The sequence below is a fragment of the Lithobates pipiens genome, unplaced genomic scaffold, assembly GCF_037356315.1.
Source record: "Lithobates pipiens isolate NorthernLeopardFrog02 unplaced genomic scaffold, aLitPip1_a1.2 Scaffold_18, whole genome shotgun sequence".
Lineage (NCBI taxonomy): Eukaryota > Metazoa > Chordata > Amphibia > Anura > Ranidae > Lithobates > Lithobates pipiens.
This window is the reverse complement of record NW_027507758.1, coordinates 655,549,928-655,571,464: the sequence shown is the minus strand read 5'-3', so window position 1 is coordinate 655,571,464 and position 21,537 is coordinate 655,549,928. Positions and strand designations below refer to the sequence as shown.

Sequence of the window (21,537 nt, the reverse complement as noted above, 5' to 3'; positions counted from 1 at the left end):
ACCCCTCACCCCTCCCCCAGCGCCAGCCAATGTACATTAAAGAATAGCGCACTGTAAAGTTTGATTTGGGGCTGGAACTGAAAGGGTTAATGCAACGCGTTGGCCACGGCGGGACTATGACAGACACTGCTTTGGGACCCTAGCCAGGTTTTTGGGAACAGAATTTGCAGGTTTCCTTTTTTTGGGGGGGGGCTGGGTTATGTTATGGAGGAGGAGTCTGCAGTGCCGTGGCGGGAGGAGATGGGGGCGGGGTTGGTAGCGGTGCGTTCTATACTCTTAGTTGGGAGTGAAGCAGATTAAAACTCTGGAATCTTTTACCCGTCTCGTGTAAAAGGTAAAAACGCATGTGACATTTGTAAAGGAGGGTCAGAATGGCTGGGTGATGTTAAACAGTGCACACGTTTAATATAAGGTGGAGTCTTCGTTTGTATGGGGGTGTCGGGTCTTTCGGAGGAGGGTATGCTCTTCACCTCTTCTTCGGCGGGTTCGCTGTCCGAGGGGGCGTCACTGGGCGGCCGGAGTTCAGCCCGCCGTACTGGTACTTCGCTTTCTTTTCCGAGGGCTTCAAGATCTACGGAGAGGAGGAACAGAACACCGTACATTGAGAAGAGGCCACCATTCTACACAATCTGATCCACATAAAAACATTGGAATCAGCACTGAAGACATCAACTAAACCGGGTCACAGGAGGGCAGAACCCGCTACAGGAGACGCCAAACCAGCTTCCCGCTACTTCTTATTAAAGTCATTGGAAAGTCTTGTGGGGTTTTTTTCCTCCTATAAAAATAACTTATTATTACAGGAATTCCCCACTTCTATGTACACAATGGGGGCTTATTTACTAAAGCTGGAAAGTGCAAAATCAGGATCAGTTCTGCATAGAAACCAATCAGCTTCTAACCCCAGTTTCAATTAAGCTCAGATAAAATCTGGAAGCTGATTGGTTTCTATGAAGTGAGCCCGATTTTCCATCTTTAGTAAATAAACCCCATTGCTGTACAGCGGAGGTCCACCCTAAAGTGGAGCTTCCGCTCATTGGAATCCTCCCCCCCTCCGGCGCCACAATTGGCACCTTTCAGGGGGGAGGGGGGTGCAGGTACCTGTACAGTACAGGTATCTGCACCCACTTCCGGGATAGCTCTCTGCGGAAAGGGGCGTAGATCTACGCCCCTTTCCGAAAGTCCCCCGCTGCCTGCTGGGAAACACACGGATCCCAGAGGCAGCGGGGACCGTCCTTATTGCGCAGCGTGACTCGCGCATGCGCAGTAGGGAACCGGGAAATGAAGCCGAAAGGCTCCACTTCCTGATTCCCATACCCAAGATGGTGGCGGCAGCACCCGAGAGACGATCGAGAGATCGGCTTCAGGGGGGCCGACATCGCGGGCGCGCTGGGTGGGTAAGTGTCCTTATTTTAAAAGTCAGCAGCTGCTGTATTTGTAGCCGCTGGCTTTTAAAGAAAAAAAAAAAAAAAAACAGCGGAACTCCCAGCGGACTCCCGCTTTAAAGTGGTGTTCCACCCCAAAAAAAAAATGCTTACAATTCTTAAAAAAAAAAAATTTGAAAAAATAAATAAAAAATTAACTCACCTCTAAATGTCTGTTGCTAGGGAGTCCCTCGTAGTCTGCCTCCTTCGGTGCCTGGGCTCCTGACGTCACTTCCCCGCCCCCCTCCCTCCCGTCAGTCATCTGGGACATGTGACAGGTCCCAGATGACTGCGCGGCCAATCAGAGCTCGCACATGCGCAGTGGGTGCCCAGCTGCGAAGCCACAGCCGGGTGCCCACAGCTGCAATGCCGGTGCCGCCGAGAGGAGAGGGGCTTCATTCCCCCGCATCGCTGGACCCCGGGACAGGTAAGTGTCCGATTATTAAAAGTCAGCAGCTGCAGTATTTGTAGCTGCTGACTTAAAAAATTTTTTTAGGGGAAACTCCTCTTTAAAAGTGGGGTATGCCTGTATACTTACCTCCACTGTCTGCAGTGGATTTGTACAGAGCAGTCCAGATCCTCCTCTTCTCAGGTCCCTCTTCTGTGCTCCTGGCCCCTCCCTCATGTTAAACCCCCCCACAGCAAGCAGCTTCCTATGGGGGGCACCTAAACTGAGCCATAGCTCCTCGGGTCCATTCAGACAAGGAGCCCCAGCCCTGCCCCCTCTATCCCCAGATTGGCTAGCTGACTGAAAGCAGCCAATGGTGCCGCTGCTGTGTCTCAAACCAATCAGGAAGCAGAATGTCAGACGGCTGAGACACTCGTGGACAGAGAGGGACATCAGGCAAGTATTGGGGGAGGGGAGTGAGGTTTCTGGACACAGAAGGCTTTTCATCTTAATGCATATACTACACCTTTTGCCTTTACATCCAGTATAAGTGCCTGCACAGTAATAAATGATCGCAAAGTAATATAAACGTGTAAAAATGGTGTATTAAATCAAATCCCAAAATCATCAAATCCATCTAGTTCTTCATGCTAGAAGTGTCTCTAATATGTATTCATGTTCTCCTAGATTGTAAGCTCCAACGAGCAGGACCCTCTGATCCCCCGTGTTGAATTGTAATGTCTGCCCTAATGTTGTAAAGCGCTTTGTAAATGGTCGGAAAGGAGAAAGAGGAAGGAAGGAGAAAAAGGAGAAAGAGGAAGGAAGGAGAAAAAGGAGAAAGAGGAAGGAAGGAGAAAAAGGAGAAAGAGGAAGGAAGGAGAAAGGAGGAAGGAAGGAGAAAGGAGGAGAAAGGAGAAAGAAGGAAGGAGAAAGAAGGAAGAGGAAGGAAGGAGAAAGAAGGAAGAGGAAGGAAGGAGAAAGAAGGAAGAGGAAGGAAGGAGAAAGAAGGAAGGAAGGAGAAAGAGGAAGGAAGGAGAAAGAGGAAGGAAGGAGAAAGAGGAAGGAAGGAGAAAGAGGAAGGAAGGAGAAAGAGGAAGGAAGGAGAAAGAGGAAGGAAGGAGAAAGAGGAAGGAAGGAGAAAGAGGAAGGAAGGAGAAAGAGGAAGGAAGGAGAAAGAGGAAGAGGAAGGAAGGAGAAAGAGGAAGGGGAAGAAGAAAGAGGAAGGGGAAGAAGAAAGAGAAAGGGGAAGAAGAAAGAGAAAGAGGAAGGAGAAGGAGAAAGAGGAAGGAGAAGAAGAAAGAGAAAGAGGAAGGAGAAGAAGAAAGAGAAAGAGGAAGGAGAAGAAGAAAGAGAAAGAGGAAGGAGAAGAAGAAAGAGGAAGGAGAAGAAGAAAGAGGAAGGAGAAGAAGAAAGAGGAAGAAGAAAGAGAAAGAGGAAGAAGAAAGAGAAAGAGGAAGAAGAAAGAGGAAGGAAGGAAGGAAGGAAGGAAGGAAGGAAGGAAGGAAGGAAGGAAGGAAGGAAGGAAGGAAGGAAGAAAGGAAGAAAGGAAGAAAGGAAGAAAGGAAGAAAGGAAGGAAGGAAGGAAGTTCCCCTCTTGAAGCTTCAGCTTTCGTATAGTCATCGGGGGAGGTGATTTCGAAGCGGCACTGCCACGCCCCACACCCGGGGGAGGCGTACGATTGGTAGTCCTCCTTTAATAACAATTCATACATCGGCCTCATTGATCTGCCATACCTGGAAGGAGCACATCAAGGTCTCGTCCACGCTCATCATCCCCCCGGCGTTATCAAACTCCCCGCAGTAGTTCGGAGCAGAAAACAGGGTGACCAGCTGCCGCTTGGCAAAGAATTCATAACCATCTTCTACTACCTGGCAGAGGGACAAGAGAGACAAATGTCAGAGAGCTCTACAAACACAATCATTTCACCTGCTGACAGGGGAGGGGGAGGGGAACGTTCCGGGAAGGCGGATATCGGCTCAGATGACACAATGTTTAACATCAGAAGAATATAAAAACAAAAGTCAGTGCCTCCCCTCGCCCGCTGAGCAAAATTAATTTAGTAACGTGCATAGAGAAACACACAGCCCTGTGACACCCCCCCCCCCCCCCCCACACACACACACACGACAGCCCAGCCTCCTGGCAGCCCCTCCTCCAGCACTGAGGACTGGGTAAGTAGCTGGGGGTAGGTGTAAGAGTTCTGTATAGGGATTGAAGGATGATGCTCAGACCAAACCTGCCTGAACTATCATAGCTGACAGCCAATCAGGTGGCAGAGACATTTCCCCACCTTGCAGCCACACACAGGTATGGGGGGCCCTGGGCACGAGTTATCAACTTATCAGTGAACGTTGGCTGTGGAATTACACTCGGATATGGCAATACATTACATGCGGGACGGGGATACTTTTGAAATTTTCTGATCACTCATTTTAGTACTGCAACACTAAAACACAATGGGGGGTATATTACATGTAGATTGATAGAGGCTTCATCTCCCTCTTATTTTAAGATACAGGGAGGAGGGGCGTGACACAGCCTGTGACAGAACCCGCCCCACACCATGTTATTGCCAAAAAATAATAAAGATTTAAACTTCAAAAATATATTTGTATGACAGTTTAAAAAACAGTTTGGTATTACTTATTTTTACGCTGAATTCCAAAGACACTTTTTTTGAACTTGCGACCAGCAGCAGAGGACAAGAAGCTTCTCCGGGGTCATGTGACAGCTGGAGAGCCATTAGGAAAAAGTGACTTGGAGGTTTTTCTTTCAATAAAATAATTTCAGCGCCGTCATCCCCATACAGCGGGGATATGCAATTAGCGGACCTCCAGCTGTTGCAAAACTATACGTCCCATCATGCCTCTGCCTCTGGGTGTCATGCCTGTGGCTGCCAGTGCTGACCATGCTGGTTGGGATTTCAGTACAGCGGAGCCACAATGTTGTTCATTCACTACAGGAAGTTAGAAAACTTCTAGCAGGGATGGTGGAAGCCCCCCCGCCCCCCCGTGTGGTTGCAGGTGGTGTATAGACCCGGGCACAGTGCAGCGATCTCATCGCCAGAGTCAGAAATGAAGACATTTTCAGGTTTGGGTGGCCTGACCCTTCAAGGAGGGATCGCCCCCTTTTATATATTATGTAGGCTGAACGCAGGTCACATGATTCCTCAGGTATTGGCCAATCAGAACACAGAGCTTCTGCAACTTCGGCCAGCGTGGTCACAAAACCTACCTGATGAGCTCGACAAATGAGATCCAAATCGTGTCGGTTCAAGAATTTGCTAACGACGTCTGCCCCGAACGTGAAGGAGACGCCGCGGTCGTTCTCCCCCCAGCCTTGTACGTCTTTATCGGGGTCCGACCACAACAAGTCGCACAGTAAACCTGAAGGAGCGGACAAAGAACGGGCAGAGAAAAAACAACAGTGACAAAGACTTCATGAGAACATTCATCCAAAGAAAAAAACAAAAACTTAAAGTGCATAGCTGGATATAAAAAACAAAAAAAAAACAAAACACATCTCAGTACAATTATACAGATCCCTCCCCTCCCATGCTTCTCTAACCACTTGACTATTGGGGTATTTTTTTTATTTGTTCCATGTGTTAAAGCTTTTATTTTTTTGTTAGAAATGATATAGATATAGATAGAGAGAGAGATTATATATTACATTATATTATATTATATTATATATATATAAAATTCTTCCTGAAAATAGAGACCTTGAGGAATAAAATGGTGGTAATCTTTTTTAATCGAACAGATATGCAGGAAAAAGTAATACACGGGGTCATTAGTTGAGGGGGATGTTCCTCCTGCTCTCTGTGCTGGCCTTTTCCAACAGTGCGCGGGCACCTGGGGAGAGCATAGCGCCACCCTGGTGCCCAAGTAGTCTTTCCAGCATGATGGAACAAACAACAGAGGCCAAGGTGGAAGCATCCCGCTTTTGAAGTTTGTGGTTGCAGTGTTTCCTGGGTAAATGGGTGGGGCTACACTCTCTCCAGGTGCCATCTTGAAAAACGATTGGGGGCGGGGGTGCTTTGATCAGGCACCTTTCCATTCTACCCCCGTCTGATGTCTATCCAGTCCCCAGGTTGACTTTACCAAAGCTGCCTAAAGAGGGGAGCAAATCCTTCGCATCCCAAAGTGAACATTCGTTTTCCTCCCCTGATCTGAATACAGTAAGCCGTAATGGGGATTGGCTGCAATGACCTCTTGTTCAATCCCCAGCCGAGAAAATCTGCATGGAGTTTGCATGTTCTTCCTCCGGGGACTTCTGTACTCTCACATGCCAGACGCACAAGAACAAACTGTTCCCATCTTCAGTAAGAGGAAAGCGGCCTGCAGCACATTGCGGAGCCCCCGGATTCCAGGCGTTGCACAATGTGCGTTCAGTACACCAGGCAGATGTTGCAGCAGAACCCCTGCTGGGCACCAATCCAGAGGATTTTTTTATAGCGAAGCTCAGACCAGCTGTGACATGTATGTGTGGATGTTCCCATATTATATAAAAAGCAGCCGACAGGCTAAGAGGGGCTCCAACACAACGCAGCCCCATGGGAGAAACCTACCGAGGACTCAGCAGATCCTTATAAAATGGCCTGCTGTGTGTGTGTGTGTGTGTTTTTTTTTTTTAAGGGGGGAGGGGGTGGTATGTGCACTTGTGTTTTTTAGCTTTCAGAAACGGGTAACTAGATTTCGCCACCCTGACACCGGTAGACTGCAATGAGTTCTATGAGATCCAACAGTGAAAGGAGACGTTGACCTTAAAAAATAAATCCAATTTTTTTCCAGCAGTCTGCAGAACGGGTGTAACGCCAAGCTCCTCCCACAGACTCTCTGTACAGCTGTCTGTCGGTACCTCCTGTCCGGGAAGACGGATACTGAATTGCAGGGAGATCATCAGCGCCCCCGCAGTTAATTGAGAGCTACAAGACGTAAGCCGCAGTGGAAGATGGTACTTGTAGTTCATTCCTTCACAGATATGTAAGGACAATGCGGTCGTGTGGACGGAGTCCTGCACAGCCACGCGGTTTGTAAATTGTGAAGGGGGGGGGGGGGGTCCCCGTCTGCTGTCATGGGGAATAAATAGGGGGTTGCAGACATGTGCTTCTTGGTAATAGGTGAGGGTCATTGGCTCCTGCCAATCACAGAGTGAGAGGAGAAAGCAGGGTGCAGGGCTGATCCGTGTGTGTGTGTGTGTGTGTGTGTAAACCACTTTATTCACAAAGATCGGGGAACGGATGTCCACTTACCACAGTCCCCAGAGGAAGGTATGTTTTGCAAACCAACAGACCACAACAATTGGTAACGCGTTCATGGCTACGGCGTTTATAAATGTTCATCGGTCAGGAAGTGGTTAATATTCCGTCCTTCAGATATATCCGCGGTACAACTGCAGAACAAGGAACGATTTTTCCTCTTCTCAGGAAAAAGGAAACGATCCAACACAGCCCACTGCTCGATCGATAACACGTCTTCCAGGTTTATTCCAGAATGACAACAAGCAATATGCAAAGTACAGGACCCGCTACCAATCAACCTTTTATTGGCAGGTCAGATCCTCTCGCTAGGAGTTTCTGTACTCAGCAGATCCATAGCGCTCCTCGCATCGCTTTGGCATCGAATAAGGCTTGCCAGTGTCTCAGGCGTCACGTTTGCTCCTAGGTGGTCACTCGCCATCAGACAGCCATGTAATAAAACATGCCACGAGGGTGTCAGCAGGAAGACAGGCAGCCTGCAGAGACGGGTGCACAGAAAATCGCACAGCGGGAGGTTTGTACTCCCTTGCCGGGGCTCAGAGGCGTCCGGGATTCTTGTACACAGCAGCAGAATTTGGCTGCAGTTGTTGGGAGGACGTTTCCATGTCAAACATTAAATCTCTCTCTCCACACGGCTCAGATCAGTGTGCTGAACACAACCTCCCGATATACAGTTTTTGTCAGCCGAGGTCATCGAAGCCTAGGACGTCCACGCCGCGTCTAGCAGCTCCGGTATGCCCCCAACTAACCCAACAACAAATCCGAGTACCTAAACATTTTACAAGGCTTTTATCCTTAAATTCTTTATTAGATTTTTTTATTTTTATTTATATTGTAATTGTATCAGACAGTTACAGTATTAAAGCCTAACTCCACACGTAATGTCCCTTTAAATAGTTTGTTTTTGCCATGCTGGCCTAAATTAACTACCGTATTTATCGGCGCATAACACCATTTCCCTTAAAACCAGGGGAAAATTGCGGGTGTGTGTTATACGTAGATCCCCAGCCGATTGTGAGCCTGTGGGCGGCTTTCGGCCGCTAAGAACGGCCGAGAGCTACCGAGTGCCACCGAGATACACAGGACATGTGGCTCTGTATCTCGGCGGCACCATTTTTAAAATGGCAAGGCCGCAGACGGACACGGGCAAGGCCGCAGACGGACACGGGCAAGGCCGCAGACGGACACGGGCAAGGCCGCAGACGGACACGGGCAAGGCCGCAGACGGACACGGGCAAGGCCGCAGACGGACACGGGCAAGGCTGCATTGTTGGGCATTTAAATTTACATTTTTTTCCTTAAACATCCCTCCTAAACTTGGGGTGTGTGTTATACTCCGATAAATATGGTAATTTTCTGCAATAACGTGCGTTTGCTGGGTGCACAATATTAAAGTAAAACTAGACATAAAATGAAGCCCTGCTAGACGACTTCAGGCCGGCCCCTTTCACAGGTATAGATATACAAAACATTAAAAATAAGAAGGTCTATACCATATAAAATCTGGTAATACGCGGTCTCACCCTGCTCTGCACATGCTCATTTGCACTCCATTTGTGGGCACTGCTGAATTTATATTTGGCCAATCCGTCGGCAGCATTAAAGTGGAATTAACCCTCCTATCCTTTACAGCCAAGGAAGCTGCTTCTGTTTGATCTGTGGGGCAAGTGATCATCTATGACACCAGCAATTTGATGGTTTGACTGTTTTGTTGAGAAAAGTCAGCAATCTCTGCATTCTAGGACTAACAGTTTTTTGAAATTGATGGGCTTAGGTCTGCTTTACGATTTATTGCTACTCAGGAGCGCTTGCTTCATAAAAATGGCCGCCTCCAGCAAGAAGACACAGGAGCAACGCTGGAGGCAATTTACACCACACACTGATGTTGGTAGATGAATCATTAATGTAGAATGGATGTTCCTTACTAAAGAATATTATTTTTTTAATATAGTTATGGGTAAAGCCGTGTGTAGCCTCAGCTATACACAACAAGAATACCGAGTATAACGTGTTGTGTCTCAAAGTAAACCAGTGATTAGAAATAAAGTGACCAATGTATACACAACAGTAGTATTAAGGTGCTTATGAGAAAGATATCCTATAAATCTTTAAATTCTTTAAAAAAAAAAAGTCTGTGTGACTATTAATACAACCACACAAAGTGTGTGCCATAGATGTGATACAATGTATCGAATGGAACCTGTTCAATCTCCTGTATTGATACATATAAATCGCTGAATGTTGCAAGGCGTCTAATACATTCCACTTAAGAAAAATCTTCTGTTTTTAGTGATATGAAGATCCATATTATAAAATTGGCCTCTTACCGAATGCGATGGATCCCTATGACAGATCTAGGCACAGACACTGATGTAGAGGTTACTCTCTCAGCTTTCTCTCATCCATGTGCTTCACAAAAGGTTTAGACTTGGATGATTTAAAGGCAGCAGCATTGGATCACTCCCATGGACCTTCAGTCTGCTTGTATTAAATTATCGGATTGAACGTTTCAAGCGTATGGATACAAACAATCTTAAATGTGTTTTCTTTTTTGGATAAATGGAACTCCAATGAATTGGAAATCGTAAGTAGATAAGGAAAAGGAAATCCTCAGTGTAAAACCGCAAACAAAATTATTAAAAATATCTTTTTAAAAGTTACACTTACAACAAGGCTGAAATTTGAAGTGTAAGAAGTAATTTAATCTGGCAACAATGTCACATGTCAAACCACTTGGTGGTGTTTCAGGATACTCCGATCCGACGCGTTTCCACAAAACTGTCGTCCATAATACGGTCTACTTGGACAACCGTTTTGTGGAAACGCGTCGGATCGGAGTATCCTGAAACACCACCCAAGTGGTTGGACATGTGACACCTTGCAACATTCATATAGATCAATACAGGCGATTGTCTGAACAGGTTCCATTTGATACATTGTGTCACATCTATGGCACAAACTTTGTTTTTGTATCAATAGTCACACAGACGCCAATTTAAATTTTTGAAATATTTATTTATTCGATTTCCCTCTCATAAGCACCTTAATACGACTTATGTATGCATTGATCACTTTATTGAGGCACAACACTCGGTATTATTTGTTGTGTATGCACCAAGTCATTTTTATAACATTTACTTTCATATTATATTATTAAGTCACTTTGCTTTGCACAGGAATTACGCATCATTTACATTATCTTTATTTTTGACTCCATTCCTGGTTTTGTTGAGTAGCAGCTGTTCCACCATTGCAGAGCAGCGCAGAGATTTATATTTGAACAGCAAATAGAAAGGGGCTTTCCTGCCTCTCCTGGAACAAAATCTAGAGCTGGGTGCTCTTCAGTCATTCACAGGGACATTTGTATTCTTTTTTTTTTTTTTTTTTTTTCCAATTTTGTATTCTTAACCAATCCAAAAAGCTGCTTCTGATTGGCGATAAAGACATCTTTCTCCCACCTTTCCACCTCAGCCAATCACAGGAAGCTTTGTAGTCGTTTCATAAGAATACAAAGCTTCCCACGAATGACTGAGCAGCACTCAGCCTGCATATTATGTTCCGGAACCAATACAGGAAGTTCCTGTCCCACAGTGCTGTATACTGTATATAACACAGGCTGCATACATGACACAGAGCACACCAGGTAATGCAGTCAGGTTTGTTTGGGCGGCTTCCATTGACTTGTTCCGATTTGTTAGTGGGGGATGGGAGCTGGCAGCAACAACCTGGCCTTAAGGGAAGCATCCTTGTGCAGTGTGGACTGCTGCCTGACAATGCAGAAACTTGGGAGTGTTGTAACACAAGCGCAGGTAACCATGGTGCAGGGGAACATTAATCTACTGATTCTGGGCAGAATGGGGGTTATTGGTAAAATTTACAGACAACCTAACAGCAGCAATGACTGGTCTCTAGTTCTTCAGGGGTATAGGAAAAAATAAAAAGCCACTAGTGATCATCCTGACACGTCTCCCTCTGAAGAAGTTAATCCCGACCTACGCGTTGCGTCCATCACTCACAACGTCCATTGACATTTAGGGCTCATTCACACTAGCAGTTGTGAGTGGGTGGTAAAACTTTAAGCTGCGTTTTTACTGTCCCTTACAGCCCCACCTGAACTGCTTCCCCTCTCCCTCTGCAGAGGCAGCAGTTGGGGCTGAAGACACGCCATGGCGTTTCCAGGAATTCTACTCAGGGCTACTTGGCAGGCGCAACAAACGCTGAGCATGACCCATTCAAGTAAATGGGGCCGTTCTGCAAGTGCCCTGCAACCGCACACACAATGCATGTGATTGATTAGCGCGGGCTTCAAGGTTATAAAGCAGGCGGTGATAGAGAATACCAAACTAACCACCTGTCAAATGCTCTCTGAAGATCGAGCCAAAAATAGATAACTCTTCAGAGAGCAATGCTAGTGTGACTGAGCCCATAAGGTAATTGTAAACAGAAATGACTTTGGATTCAGTCCCAAACCAGAAGTTATTTGTACTGCTGGGCCAATGAGCTGTGAGCAGATCCCCTCCCCCGCCCCCAAGTATACAAAGGTGTAGCAGTGTAATGAGCATTTACCTGTGTCGGGGACATCTGTGGGCCTCATGATTCTGCGGATCTGTTCCATGGACTGCAGATCAGGAGAAAGTCCTGCAAAATAAAATCAGAATAAACAAACATTTTCTAAGAAACAAAATATGATAAGTCAATTATTTTGTACAAAATGCATCAAAAGGTTTGGATATAAAAATCGGGGAAACAAATGTACATGAATAGCGGCCGTAATCCGGACCGACTCCTCCTCTGACAAATGCCAGATTTACACCGATCGGTGCTTCTTCCTACTTTTCTATATTCTACACCAGGGGGGGAGGCAACTTGGGGCCATCTAGCTGTCGCAGAACTACAAGTCCCAACATGCCTCTGGGAGTATTTGTAAGGGCCAGCCTTGCAGTGCCTCATGGGAAATGTAGTTCCACAACAGCTGGAAGGCCACTGGTTGCCTCCCCTGCTCTACACAGTATGCAGCCGACCATGACAAGTGGCAATGGGGTTTAAAGTAGAACTAAAAGGCAAAGCCTCTCGCTTTCCCCATCTCCCCCCCCCATTTTGGTAAAGGTTTTTTTTGTGCTGAGCCAGAAGGATGAGAAGGGCTGATGGGATTCCTAGTGGTGTCAGAGTCTCCTCTGGATAAGATCCACCCTCTTCATATGTCCCGATGTCACCGGGACCGAAAGAGTGAAGATCCGAAATTCTGAGCCGTCACTGAAACAGCAATACGGAGGAAATCTTCCAACAGTGCCAATTGGTCTGACGACCGCCGTCTGGGAACGGATTTACCATCACTGCGAGTCAGACCCCATGTGCAGGTCGCACCACAGTTCCCTGCAAAACACGTGCGCCATTTCGGAGCATGCGCAAGAGGGCACAATTTTTAGATTGTAAGCTCCAACAAGCCGGGCCCTCCGATTCCTCTTGTACCAAATTGTAATGTAACTGTAATGTCTGCCCTGAATAATAATAATCCTCCTGGGAGAAGTGATGTAGAAATCCCAGGAGGCGGTTTGCATGACTGCAGAAATGGCGCAATGGATCCCAGAGGGATCTACGGCATCCCTACATGTGTGGTCCGGGGAGGGCATTCTTGTCTCGGGAACCTGAATTTTGGGGAGGAGGCGGCAGGGGTGAATAAAAATAAATAAAAAGATTTTTTAAAGATCCACTTTAAATATATATTACCAAATGACGATTGAAAAAGGATGGTGCAAAAGTAGAACTGCACGATTCTGCCCAAAATGAATAATTTTTCTTTGCTTAGAAGTTTACAATTCTCTCGGTTTAACATCTTTATTATACCAAAAAAATTGGACTAACTTTACTATTTCTTTAATTCATTGAAGTGTTGCATTTGAAAGAATTCTGTTGAAATACAGTGCAACAAAATATTGCAGCAACCAATATTTTATTCTCTAGGGTCTCTGCTACAACATAAAAAGATATAAAAAAAGAATATATTTTTTTTTCTGGGCTGTGATTGGACACAGCCTATCCCAGCTACAAATCATTGGCTAGGACCTGTACAATTACAGTAGGAGCCGGGTGAGGGGTGTGCACCCTAAACTTGGAAATAGGAGACATACATACACATACATTATATGTGTGTGTGTGTGTGTGTGTGTGTGTGTGTATACATGTATGTGTGTGTGTGTGTGTATACATGTATGTGTGTGTGTGTGTATACATGTATGTGTGTGTGTGTGTGTATACATGTATGTGTGTGTGTGTGTATACATGTATGTATGTGTGTGTGTGTGTGTATGTATGTGTGTGTGTGTGTTATGTGTTATGTGTATATATGTATGTGCGTGTGTGTGTGTGTGTGTTATGTGTATATATGTATGTGCGTTTGTGTGTGTATATATGTATGTGTGTGTGTTATTTATATATATATATATATATATATATATATATATATATATATATATATATATATATATATATATAAATAACACATACACACACACACACACACATATAAACACATTATATATATATAACACATATACACACTAATCCGCCATAACGGTCCCCAGTAGCTCTGATCACACACACTGCTGTGTCACTACAATGGCACAATATGGCGTCATCTCTGCCCAGCGTCCGTCTCGTCGCATGCAGTCCCCCCCCCCCCTTGCAGTGCGGCAGGCACAGGCGCGCTCAGCATTATCCAGAGGTTTACACGCTTGTTCAGAGATCAATAGTTTAAAGTCTTTCCTACAAATCAGCATGAATGGCGGCACGCTGGTGAATGTCTAATTGCGCGGTGATTTAGTGGATGAACGTGCTCACCGATCGTCCTCCCTGTGATGGCTTAAAGTGCTTCTCTGGCAGCTCGGCGCTCGTTCGGCGGGAAGGTCATCGCTCACAAAGGGCGAGTAGGTTTCACGCATCACGCTCTGAGATTACAGGGCTATTTATACGCCTCGCAGGTGTGCCAACCCCGATTTAGGCTGGTAAGTGTGTGCCGGGCCCGTTTTCATGGCATGTGCTTGCTGCAAATTGAAGTATTAGCCTGACCTCCCTGGAGATTTATTTCATCTACAAGGAAATCAAACCATTCACAAAGCATAAAGACCACATTCCCCCAATGTACTCTTCTCTGATTTCTGTCCATACTCTGCAATCGCCTCCCCCTAGCGCACTGGACCGGCACCCAGGCTCCCCCCAGCGCACTGGACCGGCACCCAGGCTCCCCCCAGCGCACTGGACCGGCACCCAGGCTCCCCCCAGCGCACTGGACCGGCGCCCGGGGTCCTCCATGCTGAGGTCGGGTCCCCTGCTCACTATTAAAGCCAGGGCTGCTGACAGGGGGCTAGTGCCGGCCTTTCTGTACCAGGCCTGGGCCCCATAAGTTCAGCAGGGAGCCCGGGGGGCGGAGACTCTTTACCTCTGGGTGCATGCACAGTAATTCCACAGGCCGTGGCTCCCAGGAATTACAAGTTCCCCGGACCCCATCAGTTCAACAGCAGGGGCCACAGATGGAGGAAATTTACTCATTTTGAAGATCAGGCGGAGTAATGCTACAGCTCCCGACATATAAAGTTCCAGCATCTTCCTTCATATGAATCTGTTGGGTAGACCAGAACTTTAATTGTTGGGAGTCACATAAAAGGGATGGATGGATGGATGGATGGTTGGAGACATGGAGGGAGGGGGGAGGAGGGATGGATGGTTGGAGACATGGAGGGAGGGCGGAGGAGGGATGGATGGTTGGAGACATGGAGGGAGGGGGGAGGAGGGATGGATGGTTGGAGACATGGAGGGAGGGGGGAGGGAGGGATGGATGGTTGGAGACATGGAGGGAGGGAGGGAGGGATGGATGGTTGGAGACATGGAGGGAGGGAGGGAGGGAGGGAGGGAGGGATGGATGGTTGGAGACATGGAGGGAGGGAGGGATGGTTGGTTGGAGACATGGATGGATGGATGGTTGGTTGGAGACATGGATGGATGGATGGTTGGTTGGAGACATGGAGGGAGGGAGGGATGGATGGATGGTTGGAGACATGGAGGGAGGGAGGGAGGGAGGGAGGGATGGATGGTTGGTTGGAGACATGGAGGGAGGGAGGGATGGATGGATGGTTGGGAGACATAGAGGGAGGGGGGGATGGTTGGAGACATGGAGGGAGGGAGGGAGGGGGGGATGGTTGGAGACATGGAGGGAGGGAGGGAGGGAGGGAGGGGGGGATGGTTGGAGACATGGAGGGAGGGAGGGAGGGAGGGGGGATGGTTGGAGACATGGTTGGAGACATGGAGGGAGGGAGGGAGGGAGGGGGGGAGGGGGGGATGGGTTGGAGACATGGTTGGAGACATGGAGGGAGGGAGGGAGGGAGGGGGGGATGGTTGGAGACATGGAGGGAGGGAGGGGGGATGGTTGGAGACATGGAGGGAGGGAGGGGGGATGGTTGGAGACATGGGAGGGAGGGAGGGGGGGATGGTTGGAGACATGGAGGGAGGGAGGGGGGGATGGTTGGAGACATGGAGGGAGGGAGGGAGGGAGGGATGGTTGGAGACATGGAGGGAGGGAGGGAGGGAGGGATGGTTGGAGACATGGAGGGAGGGAGGGAGGGAGGGATGGTTGGAGACATGGAGGGAGGGAGGGAGGGAGGGATGGAGGGATGGTTGGAGACATGGAGGGATGGATGGATGGTTGGAGACATGGAGGGAGGGAGGGAGGGAGGGATGGTTGGAGACATGGAGGGAGGGAGGGATGGTTGGAGACATGGAGGGAGGGAGGGATGGTTGGAGACATGGAGGGAGGGAGGGATGGTTGGAGACATGGAGGGAGGGAGGGATGGTTGGAGACATGGAGGGAGGGAGGGATGGTTGGAGACATGGAGGGAGGGAGGGAGGGATGGTTGGAGACATGGAGGGAGGGAGGGATGGAGGGATGGTTGGAGACATGGAGGGAGGGGGGAGGGAGGGAGGGAGGGATGGATGGTTGGAGACATGGAGGGAGGGATGGATGGATGGAGACAGGGAGGGAGGGAGGGATGGATGGTTGGAGGGAGGGAGGGAGGGAGGGATGGATGGTTGGAGACATGGAGGGAGGGAGGGATGGATGGATGGTTGGAGACATGGAGGGAGGGAGGGAGGGATGGTTGGAGACATGGAGGGAGGGATGGATGGATGGTTGGAGACATGGAGGGATGGATGGTTGGAGACATGGAGGGAGGGAGGGATGGTTGGTTGGAGACATGGAGGGAGGGATGGATGGTTGGAGACATGGAGGGAGGGAGGGAGGGATGGTTGGAGACATGGAGGGAGGGGGGGGGGGATGGTTGGAGACATGGAGGGAGGGAGGGAGGGAGGGAGGGATGGTTGGAGACATGGAGGGAGGGGGGGGGGGGATGGTTGGAGACATGGAGGGAGGGAGGGAGGGAGGGAGGGGGGGATGGTTGGAGACATGGAGGGAGGGAGGGAGGGAGGGAGGGAGGGAGGGAGGGAGGGGGGGATGGTTGGAGACATGGAGGGAGGGAGGGAGGGAGGGAGGGAGGGAGGGAGGGAGGGGGGGGATGGTTGGAGACATGGAGGGAGGGAGGGAGGGAGGGATGGTTGGAGACATGGAGGGAGGGAGGGAGGGAGGGATGGTTGGAGACATGGAGGGAGGGAGGGAGGGAGGGATGGTTGGAGACATGGAGGGAGGGAGGGAGGATGGAGGGATGGAGGGATGGTTGGAGACATGGAGGGATGGAGGGAGGGAGGGAGGGAGGGAGGGATGGTTGGAGACATGGAGGGAGGGAGGGATGGTTGGAGGCATGGAGGGAGGGAGGGAGGGATGGTTGGAGGCATGGAGGGAGGGAGGGAGGGATGGTTGGAGACATGGAGGAAGGGGGGAGGGAGGGAGGGATGGTTGGAGACATGGAGGAAGGGGGGGAGGGAGGGAGGGATGGTTGGAGACATGGAGGGAGGGAGGCATGGTTGGTTGGAGACATTGAGGGAGGGGGGGAGGGGAAGGGAAGGGTGGGATGGTTGGAGACATGGAGGGAGGGAGGGATGGTTGGAGACATGGAGGAAGGGGGGGAGGGAGGGAGGGAGGGATGGTTGGAGACATGGAGGGAGGGAGGCATGGTTGGTTGGAGACATGGAGGGAGGGGGGGAGGGGAGGGAGGGATGGTTGGAGACATGGAGGGAGGGATGGATGGATGTGGTTGGAGGACATGGAGGGAGGGATGGATGGTTGGAGACATGGAGGGAGGGAGGGAGGGATGGTTGGAGACATGGAGGGAGGGGGGGATGGTTGGAGACATGGGAGGGTGGGAGGGAGGGAGGGGGGGATGGTTGGAGACATGGAGGGAGGGAGGGAGGGGGAGGGGGGGATGGTTGGAGACATGGAGGGAGGGAGGGAGGGAGGGGGGGATGGTTGGAGACATGGAGGGGAGGGAGGGAGGGAGGGAGGGAGGGGGGGATGGTTGGAGACATGGAGGGAGGGAGGGAGGGAGGGAGGGATGGATGGTTGGAGGGAGGGAGGGAGGGATGGATGGAGGTTGGAGACATGGGAGGGAGGGAGGGATGGATGGATGGTTGGAGACATGGAGGGAGGGAGGAGGGATGGAGGGATGGATGGATGGTTGGAGACATGGAGGGAGGGAGGGAGGGATGGATGGTTGGAGACATGGAGGGAGGGAGGGAGGGATGGATGGTTGGAGGAGGAGACCAGGGAGGGAGGGAGGGTGGATGGATGGTTGGAGACATGGAGGGAGGGAGGGAGGGTTGGATGGTTGGAGACATGGAGGGAGGGAGGGATGGTTGGAGACATGGAGGGAGGGATGGATGGTTGGAGACATGGAGGGAGGGAGGGAGGGATGGATGGTTGGAGACATGGAGGGAGGGAGGGATGGATGGTTGGAGACATGGAGGGAGGGAGGGATGGTTGGTTGGAGACATGGAGGGAGGGATGGATGGATGGTTGGAGACATGGAGGGAGGGAGGGATGGTTGGTTGGAGACATGGAGGGAGGGAGGGAGGGATGGTTGGAGACATGGAGGGAGGGAGGGATGGTTGGTTGGAGACATGGATGGATGGATGGTTGGTTGGAGACATGGAGGGAGGGAGGGATGGATGGATGGTTGGAGACATGGAGGGAGGGATGGATGGATGGTTGGAGACATGGAGGGAGGGATGGATGGTTGGAGACATGGAGGGAGGGAGGGATGGATGGATGGTTGGAGACATGGAGGGAGGGAGGGATGGATGGATGGTTGGAGACATGGAGGGAGGGAGGGATGGATGGATGGTTGGAGACATGGAGGGAGGGAGGGATGGTTGGTTGGAGACATGGAGGGAGGGAGGGATGGTTGGAGACATGGAGGGAGGGATGGATGGATGGAGACATGGAGGGAGGGATGGATGGTTGGAGACATGGAGGGAGGGATGGTTGGAGACATGGAGGGAGGGAGGGAGGGAGGAAGGGATGGATGGATGGTTGGAGACATGGAGGGAGGGAGGGATGGTTGGTTGGAGACATGGAGGGAGGGGGGGATGGTTGGAGAAATGGAGGGAGGGGGGGATGGTTGGAGACATGGAGGGAGGGATGGATGGATGGATGGATGGTTGGAGACATGGAGGGAGGGAGGGATGGTTGGTTGGAGACATGGAGGGAGGGATGGATGGTTGGAGACATGGAGGGAGGGGGGGGGGGGGGGGGGGGGGGATGGTTGGAGACATGGAGGGAGGGGGGGGATGGTTGGAGACATGGAGGGAGGAAGGGATGGATGGATGGTTGGAGACATGGAGGGAGGGAGGGATGGTTGGTTGGAGACATGGAGGGAGGGGGGGGGGGGTGGTTGGAGACATGGAGGGTGGGGGGGGGGATGGTTGGAGACATGGAGGGAGGGGGGGGGGGGATGGTTGGAGACATGGAGGGAGGGGGGGGAGATGGTTGGAGACATGGAGGGAGGGGGGGGATGGTTGGAGACATGGAGGGAGGAATGGTTGGAGACATGGAGGGAGGGGGGAGGGATGGTTGGTTGGAGACATGGAGGGAGGGATGGATGGATGGTTGGTTGGAGACATGGAGGGAGGGATGGATGGATGGTTGGAGACATGGAGGGAGGGGGATGGGGATGGTTGGAGACATGGAGGGATGGGGGGGGGGGGTTGGTTGGAGACATGGAGGGAGGGAGGGATGGATGGTTGGTTGGTTGGAGACATGGAGGGATGGATGGATGGTTGGTTGGAGACATGGAGGGAGGGATGGATGGATGGTTGGAGACATGGAGGGAGGGGGATGGGGATGGTTGGAGACATGGAGGGATGGGGGGGGGGGGGGGGGTTGGTTGGAGACATGGAGGGAGGGAGGGATGGATGGTTGGTTGGTTGGAGACATGGAGGGATGGATGGATGGTTGGTTGGAGACATGGAGGGAGGGATGGATGGATGGTTGGAGACATGGAGGGAGGGGGATGGGGATGGTTGGAGACATGGAGGGATGGGGGGGGGGGGTTGGTTGGAGACATGGAGGGAGGGAGGGATGGATGGTTGGTTGGTTGGAGACATGGAGGGAGGGATGGATGGATGGTTGGTTGGAGACATGGAGGGAGGGATGGATGGATGGTTGGTTGGAGACATGGATGGAGGGATGGATGGATGGAGACATGGAGGGAGGAAGGGATGGATGGATGGATGGTTGGAGACATGGAGGGAGGGATGGATGGAGACATGGAGGGAGGGATGGATGGATGGATGGATGGATGGATGGTTGGAGACATGGAGGGAGAAAGGGATGGATGGTTGGTTGGAGACATGGATGGATGGATGGATGGTTGGTTGGTTGGTTGGAGACATGGAGGGAGGGAGGGATGGATGGTTGGAGACATGGAGGGAGGGAGGGAGGATGGTTGGAGACATGGAGGGAGGGAGGGAGGGATGGTTGGAGACATGGAGGGAGGGAGGGATGGATGGATGGTTGGAGACATGGAGGGAGGGAGGGATGGATGGTTGGAGACATGGAGGGAGGGAGGGATGGATGGTTGGGACATGGAGGGAGGGAGGGATGGTTGGAGACATGGAGGGGAGGGAGGGATGGTGGGTGGAGACATGGAGGGAGGGAGGGATGGTTGGAGACATGGAGGGAGGGAGGGAGGGAGGGATGGATGGATGGTTGGAGACATGGAGGGAGGGAGGGAGGGATGGTTGGAGACATGGAGGTAGGGAGGGAGGGAGGGAGGGATGGATGGATGGATGGTTGGAGACATGGAGGGAGGGAGGGATGGTTGGAGAAATGGAGGGAGGGAGGGATGGATGGTTGGAGACATGGAGGGAGGGATGGATGGATGGATGGATGGTTGGAGACATGGAGGGAGGGAGGGAGGGATGGTTGGAGGGATGGAGGGAGGGAGGGATGGTTGGAGACATGGAGGGAGGGAGGGAGGGAGGGAGGGATGGATGGATGGTTGGAGACATGGAGGGAGGGAGGGAGGGATGGTTGGAGACATGGAGGTAGGGAGGGATGGTTGGAGACATGGAGGGAGGGAGGGAGGGAGGGAGGGATGGATGGATGGATGGTTGGAGACATGGAGGGAGGGAGGGATGGTTGGATGGTTGGAGAAATGGAGGGAGGGAGGGATGGATGGTTGGAGACATGGAGGGAGGGATGGATGGATGGATGGTTGGAGACATGGAGGGAGGGAGGGAGGGATGGTTGGAGGGATGGAGGGATGGATAGATGGTTGGAGACATGGAGGGAGGAAGGGATGGATGGATGGTTGCAGACATGGAGGGAGGGATGGATGGATGGCTGGTTGGAGACATGGAGGGAGGGAGGGAGGGAGGGATGGATGGATGGATGGCTGGTTGGAGACATGGAGGGAGGGAGGGAGGGAGGGATGGATGGATGGATGGATGGCTGGTTGGAGACATGGAGGGAGGGAGGGATGGATGGATGGATGGTTGGCTGGTTGGAGACATGGAGGGATGGATGGATGGATGGTTGGAGACATGGAGGGAGGAAGGGATGGATGGATGGTTGGAGACATGGAGGGAGGAAGGGATGGATGGATGGTTGGAGACATGGAGGGAGGAAGGGATGGATGGATGGCTGGTTGGAGACATGAAGGAAGGGATGGATGGATGGTTGGAGACATGAGGGATGGATGGATGGTTGGAGACATGAAGGAAGGGATGGATGGATGGTTGGAGACATGCAGCCGGAGGGAGGGATGGATGGATGGTTGGAGACATGGAGCCATGAAGAATTTGTTTTGAATAATAAATCTGAATGATAGTGTTGTCAGTTGGTGATGGGATGCAGCGGAGTTCCGATCTCACACATCTCTGTATTCTCTATCACTGAGTCACACCGCGCCCCTCCTCCGCAGCGCACTTACACATGAAATCAAGGCTCGTGAAATGTTTTGTATGTTTTATACGGAGGATTCATACAGAACAGATCGTTGTGTGGTACAGCGGGAGGTCA

General features: G+C 50.9%; 1 protein-coding gene across 1 annotated transcript; it reads right to left on the bottom strand.

The window, feature by feature from the left end:
• Positions 1–380: 380 nt before the first annotated feature.
• Positions 381–11,784, bottom strand: LOC143989342 (serine/threonine-protein phosphatase PP1-beta catalytic subunit-like). Its single transcript, XM_077489432.1, has 4 exons — positions 11,643–11,784; positions 5,048–5,199; positions 3,547–3,681; positions 381–571 (listed from the first exon to the last, which is right to left on the bottom strand). Exons 1-4 carry the CDS (start codon positions 11,689–11,691, stop codon positions 467–469), a joined length of 441 nt encoding a protein of 146 aa, XP_077345558.1. The 5' UTR covers positions 11,692–11,784; the 3' UTR covers positions 381–466.
• Between the last annotated feature and the right edge of the window lie 9,753 nt (positions 11,785–21,537).

Bases quoted from the DNA above. Each gene is read 5' to 3' on its own strand.
- LOC143989342 (XM_077489432.1), bottom strand. From the start codon at position 11,691: ATGGAACAGATCCGCAGAATCATGAGGCCCACAGATGTCCCCGACACA. The intron at 3,682-5,047 runs GTAGGTTTTGTG...TCCCTCTGCCAG, and splicing joins TCATTTGTCGAGCTCATCAG to GTAGTAGAAGATGGTTATGA. The intron at 572-3,546 runs GTATGGCAGATC...TCCTCTCCGTAG, and splicing joins CCTTGATGTGCTCCTTCCAG to ATCTTGAAGCCCTCGGAAAA.